This window comes from Ambystoma mexicanum, chromosome 9, assembly GCF_040938575.1.
Source record: "Ambystoma mexicanum isolate Mex_15411 chromosome 9, UKY_AmexF1_1, whole genome shotgun sequence".
Classification (NCBI taxonomy): domain Eukaryota; kingdom Metazoa; phylum Chordata; class Amphibia; order Caudata; family Ambystomatidae; genus Ambystoma; species Ambystoma mexicanum.
In genome coordinates, this window is record NC_090931.1 from 1,507,505,516 (window position 1) to 1,507,531,410 (window position 25,895).

The following is a 25,895-nucleotide window of genomic DNA, read 5'->3' on the forward strand; positions in this document are numbered from 1 at the left end:
TCAAGCAAATAGCACAGTTCCAAAACCTTTTTTTTTGCATTCCGTACACTGGATATGGCGCACCCCAGTATGGATCTTCTGGTGCTGCTGCAGATTTGGGCTCTGAGTGAAGCTTTTCCCACACTCTGAGCACTGGTAGGGTCGCTTCCCAGTATGGCTCCTCGGATGCTAGTACAGATTTGAGCTCTGAGTGAAGCTTTTCCCACACTCTGAGCACTGGTAGGGTCGCTTCCCAGTATGGCTCCTCTGGTGCTGCTGCAGATTTGGGCTCTGAGTGAAGCTTTTCCCACACTCTGAGCACTGGTAGGGTCGCTTCCCAGTATGGCTCCTCTGATGCTGCTACAGATTTGGGCTCTGAGTGAAGCTTTTCCCACACTCTGAGCACTGGTAGGGTCGCTCCCCAGTATAGCTCCTCTGATGCTAGTACAGATTTGAGCTCTGAGTGAAGCTTTTCCCACACTCTGAGCACTGGTAGGGTCGCTTCCCAGTATGGCTCCTCTGGTGCTGCTGCAGATTTGGGCTCTGAGTGAAGCTTTTCCCAAACTCTGAGCACTGGTAGGGTCGCTTCCCAGTATGGCTCCTCTGATGCTGGTACAGATTTGGGCTCTGAGTGAAGCTTTTCCCACACTCTGAGCACTGGTAGGGTCGCTCCCCAGTATAGCTCCTCTGATGCTAGTACAGATTTGAGCTCTGAGTGAAGCTTTTCTCACACTCGGTACACTGATATGGTCTCTCCCCAGTATGGACTTTTTGATGCCTGTACAGGTGTGACTTTTAAGTGAAGCTTTTCTCAAACTCTTTTTTAATATTCAAATCTTCATCTTGAATTGTTTAAAGAAGGCACTATCAAAGCATTTCTTTGTTGGCAAGATAGCTCATAAAGTCGAGTAAATCGTAAACTGCTAAATGTGAAAGCAAATAAACATCAGAATAGCAAGAAAACAAGGTAACAATCAGACCATACACAAATAAAAAGCATCACATTTGTTAATAGGTGACGTATCGGACTCCCCTTCCACTTATGAAGTGCGCCGTTCTGGCATATTGTGTGATCATGTAGCCCCTCTAGGAGCAGTTCAACAGGCCCAGGGCCCTTAGTCTCATCGGACAGGTGGCATCTATATGGTGGGATCTTGCGTATCCCAGAAAGCTCCCAATTTCCCAAAGAGTCCCTTCACCCTATCTTGCACTGATAATGACACCTTCTCGGTGATCAGAAGTTGCCACATATGTGCCCATCAATCCTCCACGAGGGCGGACTCTCCTTCCAAAATGCCGCTAGCAACAGGTGTATATATCAATCCAACCACACATATCCTTAACAATCATCAGACCCATTGCCAACAAAGAAGCAACTTTTATTTTAATCACAGTTACACATAACTTCACTATACAGCTCTTGTATTGCAATTGCAATAAATAGACAAGGTATTTGCTGAAGCAAACACGCGTTTCAGCCAATCTGGGTCCTTTTCAAGGATGTCTCTTGGCAATAGTTCTCCTGGACAAGCATTAACATCAGTTATCATGTGCACATAATATTTCGAAATATTGTGCAGAATGCAACATGAATCATCTTTCATAAAGAACACAGGTGATACAATGCAAAGAGAAAAAAACAGGGAATAAACATAAAAAGTGTACATAGTATTAGTTGCCAAATCTCAACAAGGTCATTGTATGCAGGTTCATTATGACCAGAGTGCTCTGAATTGGTATGCTCAACCATTACACCATTTCCAAATAATGTGACACCAAAGTTATTACATGAAACATCTGCATCCCTTATTTAACCCATAATGGAACCACTAGTGATAAAGTGCAAATCTCCACATATCGTCCAAGCAGAAAATGTGAAAGCTCACGCATGATTCCTATTGTGCCTTCCAGATCGATCCTCTAGTTGTAAAAGTCACAATCCGAGCAAACATGGGTCTAAAATGAAGATACAATGGCCCTCATTACAACTCAGGCGTTAAGGGTTAACGCCACCGTTAACCCTTAACGCCTGATTCCCACCTTAACGCCTGCTTTTTGCAGGCGTTAAGTTCCATGGTGCTAAGGCACCTTGGTGCTAATTACGGCACCGTAATTTACGGTGCCGTAATTAGCGCCTTCCCCACTCCCATTATGCCCTATGGGGCAAAAATGGGAATGGGGAAGGGTAAATGGGAAATGGGGATTTACCGCCCCACTCACCTTGTAATGGGGCGGTAAATCCGCCATCCACCATGGTGTAAACGTAGTTTACACCATGGTGGTAAAGTTGGTGCACTTAGCACCTCAGTTGTAATGAGGGCCAATGAGTAAAAGTGGCTGGTCTCAGAAAGAGATGTAAAGTGCTCTATATTTGAGGCACTCCCTTCCCATGAGCCACATTGCAATGGATTTCTATTCATTGCCACTTCGGCTCAATGGCCCCTAACATATTCACACCTGAAATTAATGAGACCCGTATTTCAAAGGGTACTGCGTGTGTCCTGATGCTGATTAAATTAGGCACACGTCATGGACTAACATATATATCACCTTATAGCAATGCATGGTGTTAGGGGCACTCCTTGTCTCTTTAGACCATAGCATTTTAATTGCATGTATCCATGCTGCGTGTGATGTCACAAGTCATTCGGTCTACGTGTTACATGTCCGACCATATTATGGGTATTCATAATTGCAGACATGTGCTAATAAACCCGAGGAAAGGGCTGGGAGGCCTATTATTGATGTGCACTATACATCTTTATGCAACGGTATGCACCAATGGAGTTCCACTATAATGTTCCAATACCAGCAAGATCCAGGACATGTAGTCCGTGCTCTAGATAAGATTTGGAAGTGGGAGTATTTAACTCCCTCTTTTTTAAAGTTGGGAGTAAAATGATTTTTAGGGAGTAAAAAGGTAAGTCCAATTCCCAATGGGAGTATTTTATAAGCGGTGCAACAATATGTTTTAACTGGAAAACGGAAATGTTCTTGCAATAATTATTTCTTTGCACCCAATTATTCATGCACATACAAAGATACAGGTTTACTTCTTCCCTTCAGGAAGTAATAATAGTAGTTTGCTCCTCTGGTACTTGGTGAAACTGGTCCAAACATATTCATGAAGATTTGTGGCTGAAAGCTATTTTTGCTGGGAGTATTTTTACTCCCTACTTTCATTTTTTTGGGAGTATTTCCATATTTTTAGGCAGTAAACAGCTTAGTAGGGCTGGTTGTTGTATGTCTGATTACATGTTCTATCGATTAAGCACTTGAGCGATGTTATAATGAAACTCGGACGCGTCATACCGGCGGCATCTTTCATGTAGTCACTGCCTTTAAGTCTCTTTGCGTGGATAGATTAAAAACCACGGTGCAAGTGTATTGTCATTTACAAAGTCTATTGCGGGCATATTGAATGATGCTGTATGATAAAGTCTGCACTTATATATCACTTCAACAGTTTAAGACATAAACCCTTCCAAATAGGTGCTCATATGCCACATGGTTACATAACCCACAATGGAGATAAGCCCCCTCCCATTCAGGATTCATGGGCAACATTTGTAAGGACCCCACATGCATCTAAGTGAACAGTCCCACAATTGGCCTATGATGGGGCAGAGTAAGCATGCTGCCCTGAAGAAACACTTGGGTACAGGCGCGTTATAAAATGACATATCATAAGAGAATTTAGTCTTGTGTTCAGACCATTGGAAATCCTTACCCCCTCCAAATCACTGTTCATATTCACAATAGTTAAATATTCTACAATTGATATATAATGGCCATAGGCCCACTCCAATGCAGTGTTCCTATGCATCTTAGCTAATAGTCCCACAATTGGTCTATGATGGGGCAGAGTAAGCATGCTGCCCTGAAGAAACACTTGTGTACAGACGCCTAGAAACACTTGGGTACAGGCGCGTTATAAATGACCTATCATATCATAATATAATTTAGTGTGCATTCAGACCATTGGGAATCCTTATCAATAAGCCCCTCCAAATCAGTGTTCATATTCACCATAGTTATATATTCCACAATTGATACATAATGGCCATAGGCCCACTCCAATACAGTGTTTCTATGCATCTTAGTTAATAGTCCCACAATCGATCTATACTGGGGCAGAGTAAGTATACTCCCTTAAGGGGATTTAGCGTGTGGTCAAACAATCCCAGGACCATTCTGAAAGACATTAGTATTCTCATGTGCTCATCCCTGGTGTCCATACATGATAGCCCAGTGGGAGGCCTCTAGCAGAATTGAATGGCTGCATAATGTGAGTATTGGCTGCATAATGTGAGTATGCATTCTGGCACAGATGTTCACAGTTTACATGTCAGGAAATGCATTTCCATTTGTGACTGCCACACGCCTGTCCACTATCACTGTTCCTCACTTTGCTACTCTACTCATGCGAATTTGGTTGCATTAAATTAAGCATTAACCCATGATTGCAAAGTTAAAACATTTTAGTAGGCAATCTAATTTCCAAAATTTCTGATTTGAAACACGGGGAAGGGTCATTTGAGGCAGGGGAGGGGGGTGTAAAATGGCAATCCTGGCATCTTGGTTCTCTTCGACCTATTAGTCGTGTTCGACACAGTGGACCACCACAAGCTCACAGACATTCTACATCACTGCATGGAAATCAGCAACAAAGCCCTCAGCTGGTTCAAATCCTACCTTGCTAACCACCACCAATTCATCCAAATCGATTCCTTCACCCTACCAATTCTAACCATCAAATCTAGAGTCACGTATGTTTTCATCCTCGTCCCCTTGATCATCAACATTTCATGATACCGCTAAGACCTCTTCTGGCAACACACAACATCCACCAACATGCAGATAACATGCAGCTTTGGCTCAATATTTCCTCCATTAAAGCCATCTACTTGTTTAAGGACTGCCTCACATTGATCCAGTTCTGGATGTCTAGTGCTTACCTGAAGCTCAACACCTTCAAAAGCAAATTCCTACAGCTGACCAACAGCATTGAACACCCAGACATCCAGTTCTGGCTCACGGTTATGAATCTCATATGCTTCACACCCCAGCTGACCAGCTGGACTAAATCCTTGGTTTCTGCACAAACATCTCATCTTCAAGGATCACATAGGAAGAAAGACACAATGGCACTTTCCCTCCTGCGAAATATAAGCCATTCATCCCAGAAAACAACTTGGGATCTGCTGTCCAAGCAATGGTCCTCTCACACCTGGACGGTGGCAATGCCTCCAAGAAAGCCTTCAACCACACTGGGACCCCCTGGGATGTGTCCTACATGCTGCCACACGACTCATCAAAGGTCTCTGCAAATTCAACCACATCACGCCAACCATCATCAAGCTACACTGGCTCCTGCTGCAAGACCATATCATCTTCAAATCTTGCTGCATCATCTACAAGAGTGTCACCCTCAGCATCTCTGGAGACATACAATCCATCAGAAGCAAAGCCATGTGCAGCCTCATGTTTCCATGCCTGCAGACTCTGGAACCTCCTTCGCTGTCAACACCAGACACGTCCCCTCGCTTCTACATATTTCAGGAAAGAGCTTTAGGCCATTGGTTTCAAGAAATGGGTCCCCCCCCCCGACACTTAGGTCCACACACACCATCCACTCCTGGCCTAACCTAGGATTGGGCAATCTAATCCCCTCGCCCTCCTTTGCCTTCCTGGTTGCTTGCAGATCCCTTGCTGCCAGATTGCCCACTATCCCGTTCCCCAACTGTCAGCTCCCGTTCCCTTGGTGATCTGCGCCCCTCGCTGCCTACTTCCCCTGTGACTTGCAGAGCACCCTGTTGCTTCCTGAAGCTCAGTCCACACTCACTAAATACCCTAATAATAATGATAATAATCATTATTATTTTCATGGGGTTAGTATCTCAGTGATCAGGGCATGTTTTTATATATTTGATGGTGGGAAGGAACTTAAAATGAGGATGTGCTTGGTTAATGGTCAGCACCAGTAGTGGAATCATCTACTTGTAACCTTTCTGAACTCTGTGCCTGTCCTTGCAGCTTTTAGGGCAGGTTTCTTTTGCTAGCTGCTGTATACAACACCCAGCACTGTACCCAAAGAACTAACACAAGAGCAGGTGAATTGCTGATTTTCAAAGGTTTAGCACAGTTGCAACAGTGTTGGTCAAATGCCTTGTTTGGGATCTCTGATGATGTAACAGAAGTGATACCGGATTGCATTGCTGACCTCAGTCCCTTGACCCATCCGGCTTCTACCCTGTACAATCCTCAAATTAATGTAAATATCAGAGCTGTACAGGAAGCTTTTCTCACACCCCCGTACAGTCATTACACCACTGTATGGATCCTGCAATGCTGGTTCAGGGCTGAGCTGGAAGCAAACCTTTTCATAGGCTCAGTAAACTAGTATGGATTATCTCTCATGTGGGATTTCAGGTGAAATGTCATGTGTGTTGCCAGAAGTGCTTACCAGGGGCTTTTCCCCAGTATGGGTCCTTCAATTCCAACTCAAAGACAGGTGGGTCACTGAAGCTCTTCTTTCATTGTATGCGTTGATGGGGGCTTCTTCCTAGTATAGATCCCCTGATTTCAGGATAGGGTTGAGCTACAAGTGAAGCTTTTTCACACTATGTTCACTTGTCTGAATACTCTGATGCTTGTACATATCTGAGCTCTGACTGAAGCATTTCCCAATCTCTGAAAGGTTTCAAAATTCAGGGGAGCTGGGAGCTGCTTCTCGCCTGGGAGATTCTCGTTAGTTTGAAAACAACAGTTACCAGTAGCTACCTTTGGCTCCCCAGGACAGCGGGTGCCTTTCAAACATGCATACGTGACATTACCATTAAGTATTTGAGAATGCTAATGAAGAAGAATTGGGGTACATCTAGTCCACATTTAAAGATAATGAATCATACAGAATGGTGAAAGTGTGCATCTCATGTGGAAGTGAGATTTGTGGTGTACTGGGTACTCGTTCCTGGTTTCCCAGTGGTAGCTCCTGCCTACTGGGTGATGCCTGGCACCCAGGGGCTGTTTTAGCTCCTGCTCATTGGACCTTAATTTTCGGACCCAGCTCCATATACTGGTATGATCGCTCCCCAGTATGGCCCTTCTGTTGACGGTACAGACTTGAGCTCTGAGTGAAGCTTTTCCCATACTCTGTACACTGGTATGGTTGCTCCCCAGAATGGCCCTTCTGATGGTGGTACAGACTTGAGCTCGGAGTGAAGTTGTTCTCACACGCTATACGCTGGTATGGTCACCTTCCAGTATGTATCTACTGATGCTGGTTTAGGTGCGAGTGCTGAGTAAAACCTTTCCCACACTCCGTAAACTGGCATGCTCGTTCTCTAGTATGGCATGTCTGATGTTTGGTCAGATATGAGTTTTGACTGAAGCTTTTCCCACACTCTATACACTTGTATGGCCACCTCCCTGTATGGCTCCTCTGATGGTGGTACAGATGTGTACTCCGAGTGAAGCTTTTCTCACACTCTGTAAACTGATATGGTCGCTCTCCAGTATGGATTTTCTAAAGCCGATACAGATTTGAGCTCTCACAGAAGCTACTCTCACACTCTGTACACTGGTATGGTAGCCCCCCAGTATGGCTCATTTGATGCCAGTACAGATGTGAGCTACAAGTGAAGCTTTCCTTGCACTCCGTACACTGATACAGTTGATCCCAAGTATGGATCTTCTGATGCTTGTACAGAGCAGAGCTCTGACTGAAGCTTTTCTCACACTCTGTACACTGGTATGGTCGTTCCCCAGTATGAACCATTTGATGCCTGCACAGATCTGAGCTCTGACTGAAGCTTTTCTCACACTCTGTACACTGGTATGGTCGCTCTAAAGTATGAATCTTCTGATGTTTGTACAGAGCAGAGCTCTGCCTGAAGCTTTTCTCACACTCTGTACACTGGTATGGTCGTACCCCAGTATGAATCCTCTGATGCTGGTACAGATGTGAGCTCTGCCTGAAGGTTTTCTCACACTCCGTACACTGGTATGGTTGCTCCCCAGTATGGATCTTCTGATGTTGGTACAGATTTGCACTCTGACTGAAGCTTTTATTGCACTCTGAGCACTGGTATGGGCGCTCTCCAGTATGGATCTTCTGATGCTGCTGCAGATGTGAGCTCCGAGTGAAGCTTTTCTCGCACTCTGTACACTGGTATGGTCGCTCGCCAGTATGAACCATCTGATGCCTGCACAGATCTGAGCTCTGACTGAAGCTTTTCTCACACTCTGTACACTGGTACGGTCTTTCCTCTGTGTGGGATGTATGATGCCTTCTCAGGTGTGCTGCGTGATGAAAGTGCTCATCGTGTTCCATGTACTCGTAGCCCTTCTCCCCTGCATGGATCTTCTGGTGACTGCTCATTCTCTGTTGAAAAAAGCAAAGGCCCCTTGCTTTATTTCATGTCATTGTACAAACTAAAAATCAATAGATCTAATGCAGAACTGTACATTATCGTTATACATAGTCCAGTCCAAAGCAGGAAAGTGAAATGGACAAACATACTTGGAGGAAAATACAGCACTGATTTAAATGTAGAATAATACATAGAGACATTGAATGTGTCTCAGTTTTGAGATTACATTAGATAAGGGTGTTAAATTAAAAGGTGTTAAAAAAGAAAGAAATTCCAAAGAGGCTACTTGCCAAGGAAAAGGGGCTTATATCATGACAAAGGAGCATTGCATGTCGGCTGATATTACACATGTCCATGTCAAGTGCTATAAAAGTACTGCTGAGCTTTACAAAAGTGCAGAACAAGTGGTAGCTTCATTATATGGGTGGGGAGTGAATAAAGCACAATCTTAAAACTGTGAATCCCTTTCAATTAAACTGAATCATGTTCTGCTTGGAAACTCCAATCTATACTCCATGTTGGATCTTGAACATTCCGTTTCAGTGCCTTTGTGTAAGGACTTCACTTGCTCCAAATGCTTTAGCAATATTAATCCAGCTTCTGCTGCAGTGACAAAAATGAAGCTCTTTGCGTGTCAGGTTGCATCAGGCTTGATGCCAAATATTGCTGTATTCAGTGTAGGTTCTACTACTTCTCTGATTTTTTCGGAGATATTTTACACATTCCAAGGTTGGACACCTTTTATTGAGCTAATGAAAATATTATGCTGAGATGGTAGATGCATTAGCAGTCCACGTCCCATAGACCTCTTCATCAGATGGTGGTTACATCATAAAATGAACAACAGTAAAAATAGAGCTGGCAGAGCCGGACACAGCCCTTCAGGTAAGGGGCGTATAAGGCCTTTTTACGCACAGAAATCTTGTCAATACAGCCCTTTTAATTCTTCCTTGCATACCACTTGCACAGGCTACTTATGGCAGCACCCCCATAAATCATGCAGCTCAATGGTGACAGCAGCTTGCAAATTCACCCTTTACTTTAGTAATCAACACAGTTCCTTGAAAGAAGCAACTGGGATGAGCGTCTTTGAACATTCTACCCTCGTCCACCTATACCTACCTACCTTGGCTCGCAACTTTGGGAGCCTCTCTGACATCTCCCCACTCAAATCCCATAGCCACATCCTACACCCATCCACCTTTACCTACCTCCCTTGGCTCGCAACCCAGGGAGCCTCTTTGACCTCTCCCCACTCAAATCCCTCAGCAACATCCTACCCCAGTCAACCCATACCTACCTCACTTGGCTCGCAACACAGGGAGCGTCTTTGACCATACATATAGTTTCACCAAAGTCACCCTCAATGCATGCACTGGTGTTTCATCGAAGTAAATCACATTGCAGTAATTAACTTTACCGAAATGACCATGTGGTGGTAAAAAAGTTGTTTAGGGTTAGGAAGTACAGGGGGTGGGATGGAATATGGGGGTTGCAAGCCCCTCCCATGAAAAGACAAAACAAACAAAATTCCACAAGGTAATTTCAGCAAAGTGAATTAGCACAGGTAATATACTTCTTTTAAACCACGTAGAACTCCTCTACTGACGTGGCTGCCAAAATCAGCTCACTGAACAGATACAAACCATAACTATGTAATGTGCCACTCCACTAAAACGTTAATTTACACTCCTGTCCCCAGCTAATGTGGACAAACAACAGATCCCTTGGCAACCCCCACTTGGAGAGTGCTGGGGGCAGAGGTGCCGGTGTTCTAGGAGCTGAAGAAGGACCGGTCCCTCATTAGTGAAAAGAAAATGGTTTTGCCATGATTGGTTACAAACCTATGAAAAATGTAATTATTTTAAAAAGGTATACAAATCTATGAAAATTTGCCAAAAATGTACTTTGCTTTCCATTGCATTTTCTTCCGACAATGGAAAAGTTTTTATGGAAAGAGATAGAACTCAACCGGTTGCCACTGTCATAAAAGTCCTGAATCTCTAAAACATTTATTGATTGATAAATGGTATTGATCTAGATAGAAATGTGGGGGGGTTCTCATGCGCCACACCTAGAAAGAAATTGGAAATTAGCACATATCATATGTAGATAGCAAGGCCAATAACCAACCCACTAACAATCTCACCACTCTGCATACACCTCTCAAACTCTAACCAAACACAACCACAACCCTAAAGCACAGCAAACAGCACAAACTTCACTAGACCTCAACAACAAAACAAACCACACATGGCTTCGCACAACATCTACCGGCCGAAAATCACACCTAAGCTTAGCAAACAGTGCTAACTGAAATGAAGCTGCCAACAGCACATCACTGCTCTCTTGCACTTTTCCCGCTAAATCCAACTAACTCACCCCCACCTCCTTTCCCCAGTCAATCATAGTTTGAATTTGCAGCTGTCCTAGTTCATAAACAATCCCCACTAACGGAATTGAAGTAAGTGGAGGAGCTCTTGCCAGATTAAACCCTCTAATTTGGACCAATCCATTCGTCTACTCCTAGTTCGTGCTCTGTATATCAATTTCAGGATCATTTGCTGTTTGTACAGTTTTAAAACCGGGAGAATCGAAAATCTCCCGAATTTAGCATCAAATAGGCGTAATTTAATGAGAGCTCCAAGGAAATTAGCCTTAAGGTCTGCCACAAGCTCTGGACCGTCCAGGTTATCATAAACCGGCAAGCCTAGATACACAAACTTAGAGACCACCTCAAGGCTACCAAATTTGAGTGACCATGGAATAATTTGACATTTTTTTTCCACCACATTTTAGCACCAACACCTTTTGATTTTGATATTTTTAGTGCCAAATCCAAGCTTTCCAGAAACTCTTCTACTGCAACTAAGGCTCTTTGAAGACCTATAGCCGTTAAGTCGCATAATACAATATCGTTAGCAGACAATAAATATTGTATCACCAAGGTTCTCAGCCTTGGAGGATTTGCTCTTACTTTTTCCAAATTGCTCGCTATACCAAACAAATAGAAGCAGAAAAGAAAGGGGGCCAACACACACCCCTGATGTAAGCCCCTATTAGTTTGGATGCATACCGAATTTCCTCAAAAGGCATCCAACCTAACCCCGATTCTTGTACCTCTGTGCAGGGCCTCAAGTATACCCACCAACACAGGTGGACAGCCTCGTTCGTGCAACATTTTCAAACGCAGTGCCCTATTAACATGATCAAAGGCCTTGCGAATGTCCAAAAAGGTTACAAAAACTGGTCTCGTTTGGGCTTTAGCTTGATGTGCAAGTAAGTCCAGGATGAGACTATTTAGGGCCGTGCCCATACCCTGGCGAAACCCCACCTGATAAATGTCCAGGGAGTTGGATTCGCGCACCCATATTTGTAGCTCTTTGAGTAGCATTTTTGCAAATATTTAGTTTGAGGCATCCAAAAGAGATATAGGCCTATATAATGAAGCGGCGAAGCTATCTACACCTTTGAAAATCAAAATTATGGTTGCAGCAGACCAAGTATCAGGGAACACTTCATTAACAAGAATACTGGAAAATAAATCTGATAATACTTTAGGCCAGACATGCAGATAATCTTTAAATGTCAGATCATCAAGGCCATTGAGGCCCGGGGCGTTAGAACGCTTGCTCCTGTTTATCAGGTAAATAATGTCCTCCAGATCCCATTTAAGCACCCCAGTCCACCTGGCCCGAAACCAAACCAAAGGACTGTTGATCCCTGGTTTCACATACAGTTGAGAAAAATGCTTCACCCAAGTTTCTTCCGAAATCGAGTGAGATTGTACAAAGCATTCTCTCCCATGAGGCTTTATTAGCTGCCAAAATCTGCCTGTGTTTTTCCCTGCCATACAAGCCAACATCATTTCTGCATCATTGATGCACAGTGCAAATTGCCTCCTCTTCACCCAGTTTCTGTACTCCTGCCTTCTTGTTGTAACCAACTATTAAAACCTTCTTTAAACTCCTCACTTCTCTGTGCAATTGTTTCTTACGAGCCTGTAACTCCAAATCAAAGGCATGGGAATGACCCCACTTGTCCACGCCTTTCTTTAATTGTCTGTCCGTAGTTAAACTATCCAAACCCCCCTGTATTATAACAGGGAAGCCTACGGCAGAACCCCAAAAAGCCCTCCTCTCTATGCAGAGGCTAGAAATCCTCCCAAGAAAGGACTTAGCCATTTTTGGTACCCATCTAACCTCTGGGTTTTTAGGATTTTTCCACTGTTAATTGCACAGCATTGTCCGTTTTCGTAGGCAGAGCAATGCTGTACACCAGCAAAGAATGATCGCTCAAATTCAAACTGTTTATTACCAGAGAAACCCCCTCACTGCTAAGTCCTGTGAAACAAATACATAATCTAATGTTTTCCAGGGCCCGTTGTGCCAAGAAAAATTAGGGGGAATGTCCCCTTGAACATTCCCCTTCACTATTAGCAAGTCCCACACTTCAAATTGTCTAATAATTCTTTTTCCCCTAGCGCGAGAGTCCTTTGCCACAGACTTTCTGTTCGGTGCCATATACCACTTATCATCCAAGCATTCTGCATTAAAATCCCCCACAAGTACAAGCGAAGCCCGTTCTTCTGGAAACTCCCCCAGCAGCGTGAAGGAAAGAGCCAAGAGAGCCTCCTCCAATTGTTCTTTCTGCGGGTTCAAATATACATTTACCAATAAACATTTGCGGAGTGTACCAAACTCCTCTTCATGCCAGGCCAGCAGTGCCACCAGCATATCATCCCTATCAATTTCAATTTTTTTAATATTTTAATAGAAACCCCTTGAGATCGTTTGATAGCTGTCAACAGGCCACCATAAAGCCTTCCCTTTTCTCCCTGTTGGGCCTTGCTATATACAACTTCAAAGCCCTCTATAATAGCGGGATCCTGCAGGAATGTTTCTTGCAAATACACCATATCAAATGAGACAAAGAGATCTCGATTACTTATAATGTTCCTGAAACCCCTAGAGTTCCAGGAAGCCAATGACCAATTAGACCATCACGTATGGTGTGTTTCCCTATGATCTTGTTCCCAATTATTACTGTTGCCTTTCATCCAGGAGCCCTCCAACCTCCTATAAGTCGGGTCCTGTGTGTACCCTCTTGAGCTGTATATATCCGAATGGTGTGTTCCAGCCAAACCACGCGCCATCCAGCTCTTATCTGGATAGATTGGTGTAACACTTGAAATTATTGAGGGGCCTGTGTCGGTGACTTCAAATCACAGAGCTAAAAAATGTAATTTTTCAGTCTTGATAATCTCTTTAGTGATGAATGACCTCAGGGTCAGTGTTACTGGGCCTCATTACGACCCTGGCGGTAAGGGGTTAACGCCAGCGTTAGCTGCGCCGACCCCTTACCGCCAATTACGAGGTCCCTTAGCGCCATGGCGCTTTTAACACCTGCTTTTAGCAGGCGTTAAAATCCATGGCGCTAAGGGACCATGGAGTTAATTACGCCACCGTAATTTACGGTGGCGTAATTAACGCCTTCCCCACTCCCATTATGCCCTATGGGGCAAAAATGGGAATGGGGAAGGGTAAATGGGGATTGGGGACTTACCGCCCCGCCGACCTCGGAATGGGGCGGTAAGTCCGCCAACCACCATGGCGTAAACGTAGTTTACGCCATGGTGGTAAAGTCACGGCCCAGGCGGTAACTTACCGCCTGGGTCGTAATGAGGCCCACTGTGTCTAAACAATCCTCATACACAAATTCCACAGTCATAATATCTCTTGAACTCTCAAAGAGGCGATTCAAATAAACACACAACTGGTCATTTACAGGCATATATTTTTTTAGTGAGTATTTCTGGTGTTGCAAATCCCACGCTTTAAATCTGACTCCAGTCGAGTCCTGTCTAATGTCAGGGACTTTCTTGGCAGTCAAATACTGGCTCTTTGGTTCACCCAAAGCAATTTCTTGTACCGTTTTTGCAAGTGGTGCCGGCATAACGAAGTGGGTTGTTCCACCGGCATAACCAAGTGGGTTGTTCCAAGAGGCTGCCCACTAACCGAATCCTTCAACACAGCCAGTTTTGAGAATATGGCATAAAGTTTTTCCTTGGGGGGGTTGGGTTGCCCATTTGGTACAACTAAAAGGTTTGTCTTACCCATTGTATTTAAATTTGGGACTCCACGCAACGGGACTTGTGCACCATCCCTCATTAAATAACATTTCCCTAGTCCCCTACCTTCACAATTTTCTATGTTTGAGTGCTCTGCTGGGTGTTCCGTTCGGGCCAGGAGTGTGACCCAAATCATCGACAGGGTAAACCAATATATTACTCAGATCGAATGAAGGGCTGAGGTGTAAAGGGCTGTGGATTTGGAGCTGTTTGGCTGTGGCGATTGGAAGGAGAAAGGAAGAGTTTGAACCCATTCAAGCTCACAGAACACAGAACAGGGAAGAGGTGCGTGTGCCTTTAACAAACCAACTGCTAGCTGGTCAGCTGACTATTTAAGGCCGCCTCTGTGACCCTTGCGGCGTGAAGCCCTGAGGTGTAAAGGGCTGTGGATTTGGAGCTGTTTGGCTGTGGCGATTGGAAGGAGAAAGGAAGAGTTTGAACCCATTCAAGCTCACAGAACACAGAACAGGGAAGAGATGTGTGTGCCTTTAACAAACCAACTGCTAACTGGTCAGCTGACTATTTAAGGCCGCCTCTGTGACCCTTGCAGCGTGAAGCCCTGAGGTGTAAAGGGCTGTGGATTTGGAGCTGTTTGGCGAGTGGGCGAGCAATGGCGGCTGTGCCGTCTCCAGCATTAAGAACAAGAGCACAGAAGCGCCGTGACTGTGCTGGCAGAACAGCTGAAGCCATAGCTCCACAGCATCCTCAAACATTCTCCAAAGTAAGTCGCTACTATTCTTGCACGTCGGACCTGGTTGACTGTATCACGGAGCCTGATTTTGAACCTGTTCAACATATACATTGTGATGCTGTGTTCGAAGCTCTTACTGCCTCGAATGAACCTGTACACTTACGAGAGAGAGCCCGCCTGACATCCGGTGACGCTGGGGAGAACTGCACTGTACCAGTCAGTGGCGCTGACTGTGTTAACAGTGTAAGTACCGAGTACATCGACTCCTCGTTACCGGTAACTGGCACGCCATTATGACTGCATTACTAATAAGTCACGGCTGTCACAGGAGGTTTGCAGTTTGTGTAAGTTTGTGTAATTGCTTTGTGAGGTCACAGAGGAGGATGCCTATATTTCTACTACCTAATGTTAGAGCATCTCTTCTTTAGTAATGCTCAGTCAACGCATTAATCTACAAAGAATGCCAGAGATCTATTCCCTGCGCCACTGATCCCATCGCATGCCGGCCATGCCCTCCTGCACTCCACTGTCTCAGTCCCTCCTTCACTCTCCCTCCAACTGTTTCCCTCAATACTAAGAACAGATTCAAGCATGCCTCCATGTCTCTCTACCTAGCTGAAGTCAGGTCTTCCTTCCTAACCTGCTCTTGTTATGTTATGTTTTGTTATCAGTATTTCTAACGTGCACGGTCCCCAAGGGCATCATGGCGCGAGGATAGCACAGGTAGGGACTAATGAGTAGCAGCAGTCCAAAAGAAACGGGTTGTCAGAATACGACGAAACAGAAGGGGATTCTCAACGCGTCTAAGGGCGACAGGCAGTTCATTCCATAATTTAGCCGCTGCGACAGAAAGCCCGGCAACCCATCCTAGAAAAGTGGAACTTCAGAACCGTTACCAGAAGGGCATTAATGGAGCGAAGGATGCGACCCGGGACATGGGGTAAAAAATGTCACATAAGTGGTCAGCTCTCTGCCCATAGACTGCTGTGTACCAAACAAGAGAGCCTTACAATCAGTCCTCCTAATCACAGGGAGCATATGTAGAGCACAAAGTATTGGAGTAATATGGGCACGGTAGGGCGTAGATGTAGCTACCCTAGCCGCAAGATTCTGAAGGAGCTGCAGCCTACGAACCAGCCCCAAAGGTTGGGCCAGTAACAAGGCATTACAGTAGTCAATACGACTAAGTACAGCAGAAGCTACCACCAGTGGACGCAGGTGGACAGGAAGAAAAGGTAGAATCCCTCGAAGTACCCGTAGAAAATGGGCAGTTTTGCAAACAGCACTGACGTGAACCGACAGACAGTGAAGCGAGACAGATATACTCCCAGATTGTTTACCACAGACACAGAGGCAGGAACAACACCCAAAGCAGTGGGCCATAGAGAGGCGTGCATCTCTATGGCCATCCCCAAAGTAAGAGATATTCTGACCACCCTCCTCATTCCTCGCCAACCCAAGTCCCTTCTTTATTGTCCACTAGGACTCTCTCCACCTATCCCACCTGAATCAGCATTCATCCTCCAGGCTACCAACACATCTTGTGCTCCAGTGGCCCCATTGCCCCTCTGACAATCAAAATCCTTGTACCATTCACTTGCCTCTACTTCTCTGCTTTCTTTATCCTCGCTCTTACATCTGGGTTATCACCTGCCTGCTACAAAATGCTATTGTCCTAGTCATCGAGAAGATAACTAACTGCTGACCCAATTAAACCTGCAAACTTTCCAAAACTATTTCAGGATTCAAAAACACATTGGGCCTCATTACAACCTTGGTGCTAAGTGCACCAACTTTACCACCATGGTGTAAACTCCGTTTACACCATGGTGGATGGCGGATTTACCGCCCCATTCCAAGGTGAGTGGGGCGGTAAATCCCCATTTCCCATTTTCCCTTCCCCATTCCCATTTTTGCCCCATAGGGCATAATGGGAGTGGGGAAGGCGCTAATTACGCCGCCGTAAATTACGGCGGCGTAATTAGCACCATGGCAGGTTAGCGCCATGGATTTTAACGCCTGCTAAAAGCAGGCGTTAAAATCAGAATCAGGCATTAAGGGTTAACGGTGGCGTTAACCCTTAACGCCTGAGTTGTAATGAGGCCCATTATGTAACCAAATTACTACCTATATGGACTCTAAAAGACTCAATCATCCCCTCCAATGGGGGTGTTGGCAGAAGGCACTCCGAGAAAAGAGCACCAACATCTCCAACCTCTTCACAACTGCTCACCACTCCATAATCTCACTACCATCAGTCACTGGGAAGCACTCAAGTGCCTAATGTACCACTCCTCTAGGACCTAAGGCATCTCCCCACACAAAGCCCTCACCAACATCCTACCCTCATCCACCTATATCTACCTCCACTGACTCACAACCCAGGAAGCATCTTTCAACATCTAACCGCCGTCCACCTATTCCTACCTCCCTTGCCTCGCAACCCAGGGAGACTCTTTCAACATCCTACCCCTGTCCACATATACCTACCTCCCTTGCCTCGCAAACCAGGGAGCATCTCAACATTCTGCCCCTGTTCACCTATACATACCTCCCTTGCCTCACAACCCAGGGAGCCTCTCTCAACATACTACCCCCGTCCACCTATACCTCCCTCGGCTCACAACCCAGGGAGCCTCTTTGACATCTCCCTTCTCAAATCCCATAGCAAAATCCTAACCCAGTGCACTTATACCTACCTCCCTTGGCTCACAAACCAGGCAGCCTCTTTCAACATCCTAGCCCCATCCACCTATACCTACCTCCCTTGGCTCACAACCCAGGGAGCCTCTGACATCTCCCCACTCAAATCCCTCAGCAACAGCCTAACTCCGTACACCTATACCTACCTCCCTTGGCTCGCAACCCAGGGAGCTTCTTTGAACATCCTACCCTCATCCACCTATACCTACCTCCCTTGGCTCACAACCCAGGGAGCCTCTTTGAACATCCTACCCTTGCCACCTATACATACCTCCCTTGGCTCGCAACCCAGGGAGTCTCTTTGACATCTCCCCACTCAAAACCCTCAGCAACAGCCTAAACCTGTACACCTATACCTACCTCCCTTGGCTCGCAACACAATGAGCCTCTTTGACCACAAATATAGTTTCACCAGGTCACTGGTCCTCATTACGACCTAGCCGGAGGACCATGGTGCTAATAGCACCATGGTCCATGCCTGTAACTTACCGACTCCGCCATGGAGAAAGGGGGAATTACCACCCCATTACAAGGTTGGTGGGGCGGTAATTCCCTCTTCCTCCATGGCCCTTCCCCATTCCCATTTTCGCCCCATAGGGCTCAATGGGAATGTGGAAGGCGCTAAGTACGGTACCGCAAATTGCGGTACCGTACTTAGCACCAAGGTCCCTTTGCGGGTCCCTACTTTAACGGCTGGTAAAACCAGCTGTTAAGGTCAGGTCCCGCAAAGGGACCTCGTAACCAGGCGCTAAGTGTTTAACAGCGCCGCAGCCTTTTACGGCGCCGTTAAACACTTAGCGCCAGGGTCGTAATGAGGCCCACTGCCTCTAATGCATGCACTGGTGTTTCATTGAAGTAAATCACACTGCAGTCATTTACTTTACCAAAATGACCTTGAGGTGGTAAATAAAGGTATTTTTTTAGGGGTAGGATGTACAGGGGGTGGGATGGAATGTGGGGGTTGAAAGCCCCTCACATTAAAAGACAAAACAAACAATTCCAGAAGGTAATTTCAGCAAAGTAAATTAGCACAGGTAATTTACTTCTATTAAACCACGTAGAACCCATCTACTGACATAGCTGCCAAAATCAGCCCAATGAACAGATGCAAAAACTGCAACCACGTAATGTGCCACTCCACTGAAACTTTTTTTTACACTCATGTTCCCAGCTAATGTGGACCAACAACAGATCTCTTGGCAACCCCCACTGGGAGAGTTCTGGGGTAGAGGTGAAAAGAAAATGGTGGCACCATGATTGGGTACAAACCTGTGAAAAATGTAATTATTTTAAAAAGTTATACAAATCGATGAAAATGTGCCCAAAATGTACTTTGCTTTAGATTCAATTTTCTTCCGACAATGAAAAAAAATGTATGGAAATTGATAGAACTCAACCGATGGCATTGTCATAAAAGTCCTGAATCTCTAAGACATTAATTGACTGAATGCGATAATTTGGCAGACATAAGAGACATTGGGCCTCATTACGAGTTTGGAGGCAGCCATGGTGCTTATTAGCACCATGGCTGCCTCCAAACCGACCTCCATTACCAGGTTCCTTCAATGGTGACTTACTGGGTCATTCCGACATAGGAGGGCCCGGTAAGTCCTCCTTGCCGGAACCATTCCCCATTCCCAGAGGGAGGTAACAACGGGCACATTACAAGTGTCCCGTTGTTACCTCCCTCTTCCCCTCGCGGGACCCGGTAAAGACATCTGGTTTTACCAGACGTCTGATCCGGGTCCCGCAAAGGGAACCTCGTAATCAGCCCTGACAGAATGAAGGGGGCCGGTCCCGTACCGGCCCCCTTCATTCCGTCAGTGCCAGGGTCGTAATGAGGCCCATTATGTTGATGATGATGATATATGCTTCCACAGGGGTCCAGCCCCTCTCCTTGCTTTTCAACATCTGCATGCCCCCTGATGAAAATCATTTGAATCCATGGACCAACCGCCTACAACTACGCAGATGACACACTAATGATAGTGAAGACGACCATGAACATAATAACTACCTTAATAACTGCCTCACACTCATCTACAACTGGATGACAACGAACAACCTCAAACTGAACCTGGCAAAGACTGAAATAATGTTCTCACCCAGAGAAAACATGGCAGCCAACCGACAACTGGCTGGCCGGCCGGCATGAGAGCACAACCGGTGGCTTCCAATGTGATAAATAATCTAGGAATACTCATGGACTAGAGATTAGCAAACTAGAGTCACTGGGGGTCATTCCGAGGTGGGCGGTAGGGGATACCGGGCACCAGTAAGGAGACCGGTGCCGGTAATCCCCTACCGCCCAATTCCGAGGTCCCTTAGCGGGAACCGTAAGGGACGTGTGGTCGGACCACACGTCCCTTACGGGTCCCGCTAAGGGACCAGGGCGCAAATAACGGCCTTGCCATTCGCGAGCCCGTTATTTGCACCCTCCCCATTCCCATTGAGCCCTATGGGGGCTCAAATGGGAATGGGGAATGGTTTGTTCAATGGGGACTTACCGGTCCCTCCAGGGTCGGAATGGACCGGTAAGTCCCCATTGAACCAAACCGGAGTCGGTACCGTATGGGAGTCAGCCATGGAGCTAATTGCTCCATGGCTACCACCATACTCGGAATGACCCCCATAGTAATTTCCCTGACCAGTGACCCATTGCAGATTTAGGGCCTCATTACGAGTATGGCATGGGGCCTCATTACTTAATAAGGGCATGGCTGCCTCCATACCGGGTCCCAGTACCGGGTTCCTTCAATGAGGAATAACCGGGTCATTCCGACTTTGGAGGACCCAGTAATTCCTCCTTGAAGGAACCCATCCCCATTCGAGCCCCCATAGGGCTCAATCGGGAATGGGGAGGGAGCTAATAACGGGCCCGTTATTGGCTCTCTGGTCCCCTCGCGGGACCCACAAAGGACGCCTGGTCTGACCAGGCGTCCTTACCAGGTCCCGCAAAGGCACCTCGTAATAGGGCATCCTGTAATGAAGGGTGCCGGTCCCGTACCAGCAGCCTTCCTTACGGGAGCGCCTATGTTGTAATGAGACCCTAAGGGCCTCATTACACGGATGGCGGAGAAAATAGCGCCATGGTTCATGCCGGTAAAATACCTGCACCGCCTTGGCGGAAAGGGGAATTACCGCCCCAATCCAAGGTTGGTGGGGCGGTAATTCCCCCTTCCACCATTGCCCTTCCCCATTCCCATTTTTGCCCCATAGGGCTCAATGGGAATGGGGAAGGCGCTAATTACGGTACCGCAAATTGCGGTACCGTAATTAGCTCCCTGGGTCCCTTGGCGGGTTGGTTTTTAACGCCTGCAAAAAGCAGGCGTTAAATCCCCCAACCCGCAAAGGGACCTCGTAGTAAGGCGGTAAGGATTTACCGGTACCAGTATTTTATCGGTACCGGTAAATCCTTACCGCCATCCGTGGAATGAGGCCCTTAGTCTTATTACAGCTGTGCCTAGATAGGATTTGGTTTGTGATAGTACCGCAATAAAAATCCCTCAATCAATCATGGACAATGGACTATCCCTGGAACCGGAAGTCAGCGCAATCACTAAAAAGTGCTACTACCTCCTAAGACTACTCAGAGGATTGCTTGCATATCTCTCCTTTCCTCACAGAGTCCTTACAATCATATATCCCTGATACTAAGAAGAATTGACTACACAAACAGCCCCTGCCTAGGAATGTCGGAAAGACTAACCAAGAGACTCCAATAGGTCGAAAACATTACAACCAGTATTCCACTATGTATAAACAGAAGAGACCACAGCACTGAAGCTCTGAGAAACCTTTACTTGCTACCAGTAAAAAAATACGGCATCAAATTCAAAGCCTCTGCATCGCCCACAAAGTCTTACACAGACGAGGAGATTCCTCCAAGCCATGATCAGCTGCTACCAGCCAAGAAGGGACCCAAGATCAAGCGATGACCTACATATAGAGACAAAACAGTACAAAAAGGAAATTCAGAAGAACATGTAAGGGAGGGAGGCCCTTATGGATAACTGGCAACCTTTAGGCATTCGAGAGAATGCCTTACTTTGCACAAGCACTAGTTCGGAAATCCGGGAAGAAAGACAGTACACCAACGCATCTTGCTTGGAAATAAGTGCCTTCACTGGAACGAATACTCAAGCTAGCTACCAGAACCCCTGTTTACCTTTATAAAGCCAGGAAACCTGTATGTGTTCTCTATATGATGAATGAGGGCAAAGCACATCTAATGACTGTCAGTCCTGGATCAGGGTGTAGTTTATCCCATAAATATAGTAGCATTACATCAAAAAGGCTTGTCACCAATGGATAAATAAATAATGCGCTATGGTCTTCTAACACCATCACAGTTCATGTTTTGTTAAAATGACCGTCAGTTAAAGAAATATACATATTTTAACCCCATACACATTAATGTATGGCTTATAGATGGCAGTTTTCTTTCTGCTTCTATTCACACTGCAGCGTCTCAACAGCTGGACACACCTGTTAAAGCCATTATGGGTATTATATTAATGCATTAGAATACCTTGAGTAATGTAATTGTATGATGCGACAGTTTATATTGAATCAAGTACATTCAAATGACCCCAACACTGGTAAATTGAATGAGAAACGTATGCTGCAGTATGTAAATCCACACAGGAGACCCTGGTAGCCTACCACAGAACACAACGTTGAAAACAACACAAGGGAATCCCCCAACACAGTTAGACCCCCCACACACAAACATGACAGTCCCAGTAAATATAGTCTGTCTCACGCCCGGGCTGTGGGACTTAAAATGACCCACCACACCTGGTGCTCTCTCTTCCCCATGTCTCCAATAACAGCACAAATAACCCACACTTGTGCCCATCAAGCACACACAGGGTTGTACAGGCTCAGCAGTGTTCCCCTGCCACCAGCATGTGGCATTCAGTGATCAGGAGGACCTGATTTCCGAGAGTCGCAATAATGTGTTCTATGGAGCCGCGTACCCCATTACTCCATTGTACCTTCCAATTATATCTAAAATATATCCCTCAATATTGCATTGCTGCAAGCTACCTGGATCTGTTTAAAATGTCCTCACGGAAGTACGCTCCAGCGCCGGAAACTCCCAGGGTCCCGTCGCGCCATGCGCACACTTCCGTGAGGTGCTGCCTCTTGCTGTCCTAGCGTTCCTTTTCACTGATCTGCGGATCTGCTCCGCCAGTTCCGTAGCGCGCGCTGCTCGCCACGCAGTAATCTAGGTCTGCACATGTTCACACGCAATTAAGAATAAAGCCAAGTGTCACTTATCTGAGCTGCTCGAGCAGCAAAGAAAGAGGAAGATGGAAGAAGGACAGAGGCAGTTATACTGGACTATGAGAAGTGATTGTACAGTTTGGAGTCACGTGGAAAGTGGAACCAATTATATGCAAACTTCAAAAGCACTTGTTTTCATGGAATCTGTAGTTCTTTATCAGTTTATTTGAAATTTATGTTGATTGGTTTTAGGCTGCTCGAGAAGTAAAGAGTTGAGATGAGCATAATCCTTTGTGACTTTAATAGAATCATGACTTTCTATTACGAATGTATTGAAAATCTGCCTAAACCATAGCATCAAACAACGCAAGTAGCAGAACTGACAGTCTCCACATAGAACATCACTGCTGTAAACAGCAGTGTCTCCTCCCTTTTACATGTGTCTCTCCTACCTCACCGTACCAATGAAATGGAGGGGAAACCGGGCTACGAGCTGTACCCGGGGAACATGACCAGTACAGGGTTAAAGAGGGGCACAGCTGCTGAGGCCCGGCTCGCTTCGCTCCTCTCTGAAACGGAGAGAGACAATAACAGGCTGGAAAAGCCTGTCTGATTCAGAAATAACGAATGCTCTCTGTGTTCTTCTTTTTTCTCCTGCTGACTCCCTCTCCTCAGGCTCACATCCCCCAGGCTTTTTCTAATCCCCTGGCGCCTACCAACATTTCACTCCCAGAGGGGGAGGATCTGTCAGTGCCTTAACTTATCACCTCAGGTAAACCAACCAATGTCCACCATTTCGTGCAGACAAGACACAGACCTAGAATAATGAATAATGACCATACAGGTGCATTTAATACGTGTACAGAAAATGATAAAGCCAGACAACACAAAGAAACAAAACACAGTTCACCTGCTAATTTCATAGACAAACTACCACTACAAAAATACTTCCATATAGTTAAACCAACTTTTAAAGTTTACTCTGCACAAAGAGGTAGTTTCATGCTTAAATGAGCAGGAGGGCGACATAGTGAAATTACAACTAGGAAAACCACTTCTCCTAGTGGGGCCAAAGTTAACCAGGAATTAAGTGGAGGGTTATAACAGCATTTTCACCGCTAATTGCAAACCTTTGGGACACCATGCCCAAAGAAATTAGAAACACAGACCACATGACTTTCAGGAAACAACTCACAACATGGTTATTCAACAGACAATGACAAGCATAAAGGGACGGGACAGCAACATCAAAAACATTGCAGAAGCATATCAAGGGGCGCGGTAACAGATATCAGCAAAAATCAAAGAGGACAATACACTGCACCATAACACCGGCTGCGCACCCATTCAGCAGCCAACCGCACAACAGGTCCACACCCAACTGCCACGAGTAACCAGGAACACACTAGGTACAACCAACCCTCTGCCACCAAACCTGCAGGGGAAGTCAGCCTCCAGGCCTGGAGAGGAAACGAGATTGGCTGACGAGCCACAACCAAGAACATTGGTAGATACCATGTATTTATTTCTTTATTTGTAAAGCGCTCAAAACCCAGAGGTAACTAGGCGCTGGTACAACTTAAGAAGATGGTTACAGGTTTCAGGCACTTAGCATCATCGTTACATATTTACGCATTACATTATATATGATACAATCAAACAATCATAAAGTACAGTTATGCACAATATATTGTGAATATATACATACACTGTATATATTAATGTACAGGAGTGGTGCCGGTGTTGGATCAGACCTATAGCGCTTCTGGAGTAGGTCTGTCCTGAAGAGTAGTGCTTTTAGATTTTTTCTAAATAACCAGAAGGAGATGTCGTTACAGAGATTGGTGGGTAGGGCATTCCATAGTTTAGGCGCTATGGTGGGGAATTGTAACCAAAGATTCATGTCAGAGGCATCACCAAACCGACAGACTGTATAGGGGTGGGGTGATCAAAGGCATCAAAAGCTACAGAGAGATCAAGGAGGATAGTAATAGAAGTGTCTGAAGCGGTGAGAAGTAGTTGTGAAGAATTTGAGATGTGAGTGTGAGCCATTTCTTGCTCACTATTCGCTACCTAGCACTGTAAAGCGCCTCGTTAAGGTATTGCTCTGCTCTAGGCACCTAATACTTAGTTACAGTATTTCTGATAGAAGGGTTCAGCTTTCTCATCAGTAAATGCAAAATACAAAAATAAGCGCTGCATTGGACCAAAGGTACTAGCCAGTGCTGTTTATTTAGACAACGGAGCAGTGCTTGCTGGGATGTTTATCCCTTACAGACTCATCTTTAATGGGACACGTAAAACTAACACTCTCAGAATCCAATGCGTTCTTGGATAAAAGGCCAGGCATGGCTGAAGGGGCGCCCCATGACACGGGGTCAGTTGGCAGGAATGACCCCTGACCTCAAGAAAGCATCAACAGAGGCAACTCACCTCATCCGGGCCCTGTCCAGGCATGTCTCCCCAGTGACCTCGGTTAGAGGTCACTCCTGTGATATTAAGGGGTGATGGATTCCCCCAGTGATCTTGTGTGGGTTTCTCTGCAGGGATGTTGGGGGGATTTCTCGCAGTGACTGTGGCTGGGAGTCTGCTGGAGATCTTTGATAGATTTCTCTGCAGTGACTTTGATGGTTCTCCACGGGGATCTTGGGGGCCTGGGGGAGGGGTGGCTGCTCTCCAATGACGGGAAAGCCCAGGACAGGAAAGCCCTCCTGGGTGAGGGATCTGTGGGTGGCGGCGCTGCACTGAGGCTGCGCAGAACAAGAGACACAATCACCAGAATGCA

General features: G+C 45.8%; 1 protein-coding gene and 1 pseudogene across 1 annotated transcript; both read right to left on the bottom strand.

Moving 5' to 3' along the window:
• LOC138487543 (zinc finger protein 211-like) lies at positions 1-6,304 on the bottom strand (annotated as a pseudogene).
• LOC138489363 (zinc finger protein 551-like) lies at positions 1,338-25,895 on the bottom strand. Its single transcript, XM_069617081.1, has 2 exons — positions 25,544-25,895; positions 1,338-8,365 (listed from the first exon to the last, which is right to left on the bottom strand). Exons 1-2 carry the CDS (start codon positions 25,565-25,567, stop codon positions 7,508-7,510), a joined length of 882 nt encoding a protein of 293 aa, XP_069473182.1. The 5' UTR covers positions 25,568-25,895; the 3' UTR covers positions 1,338-7,507.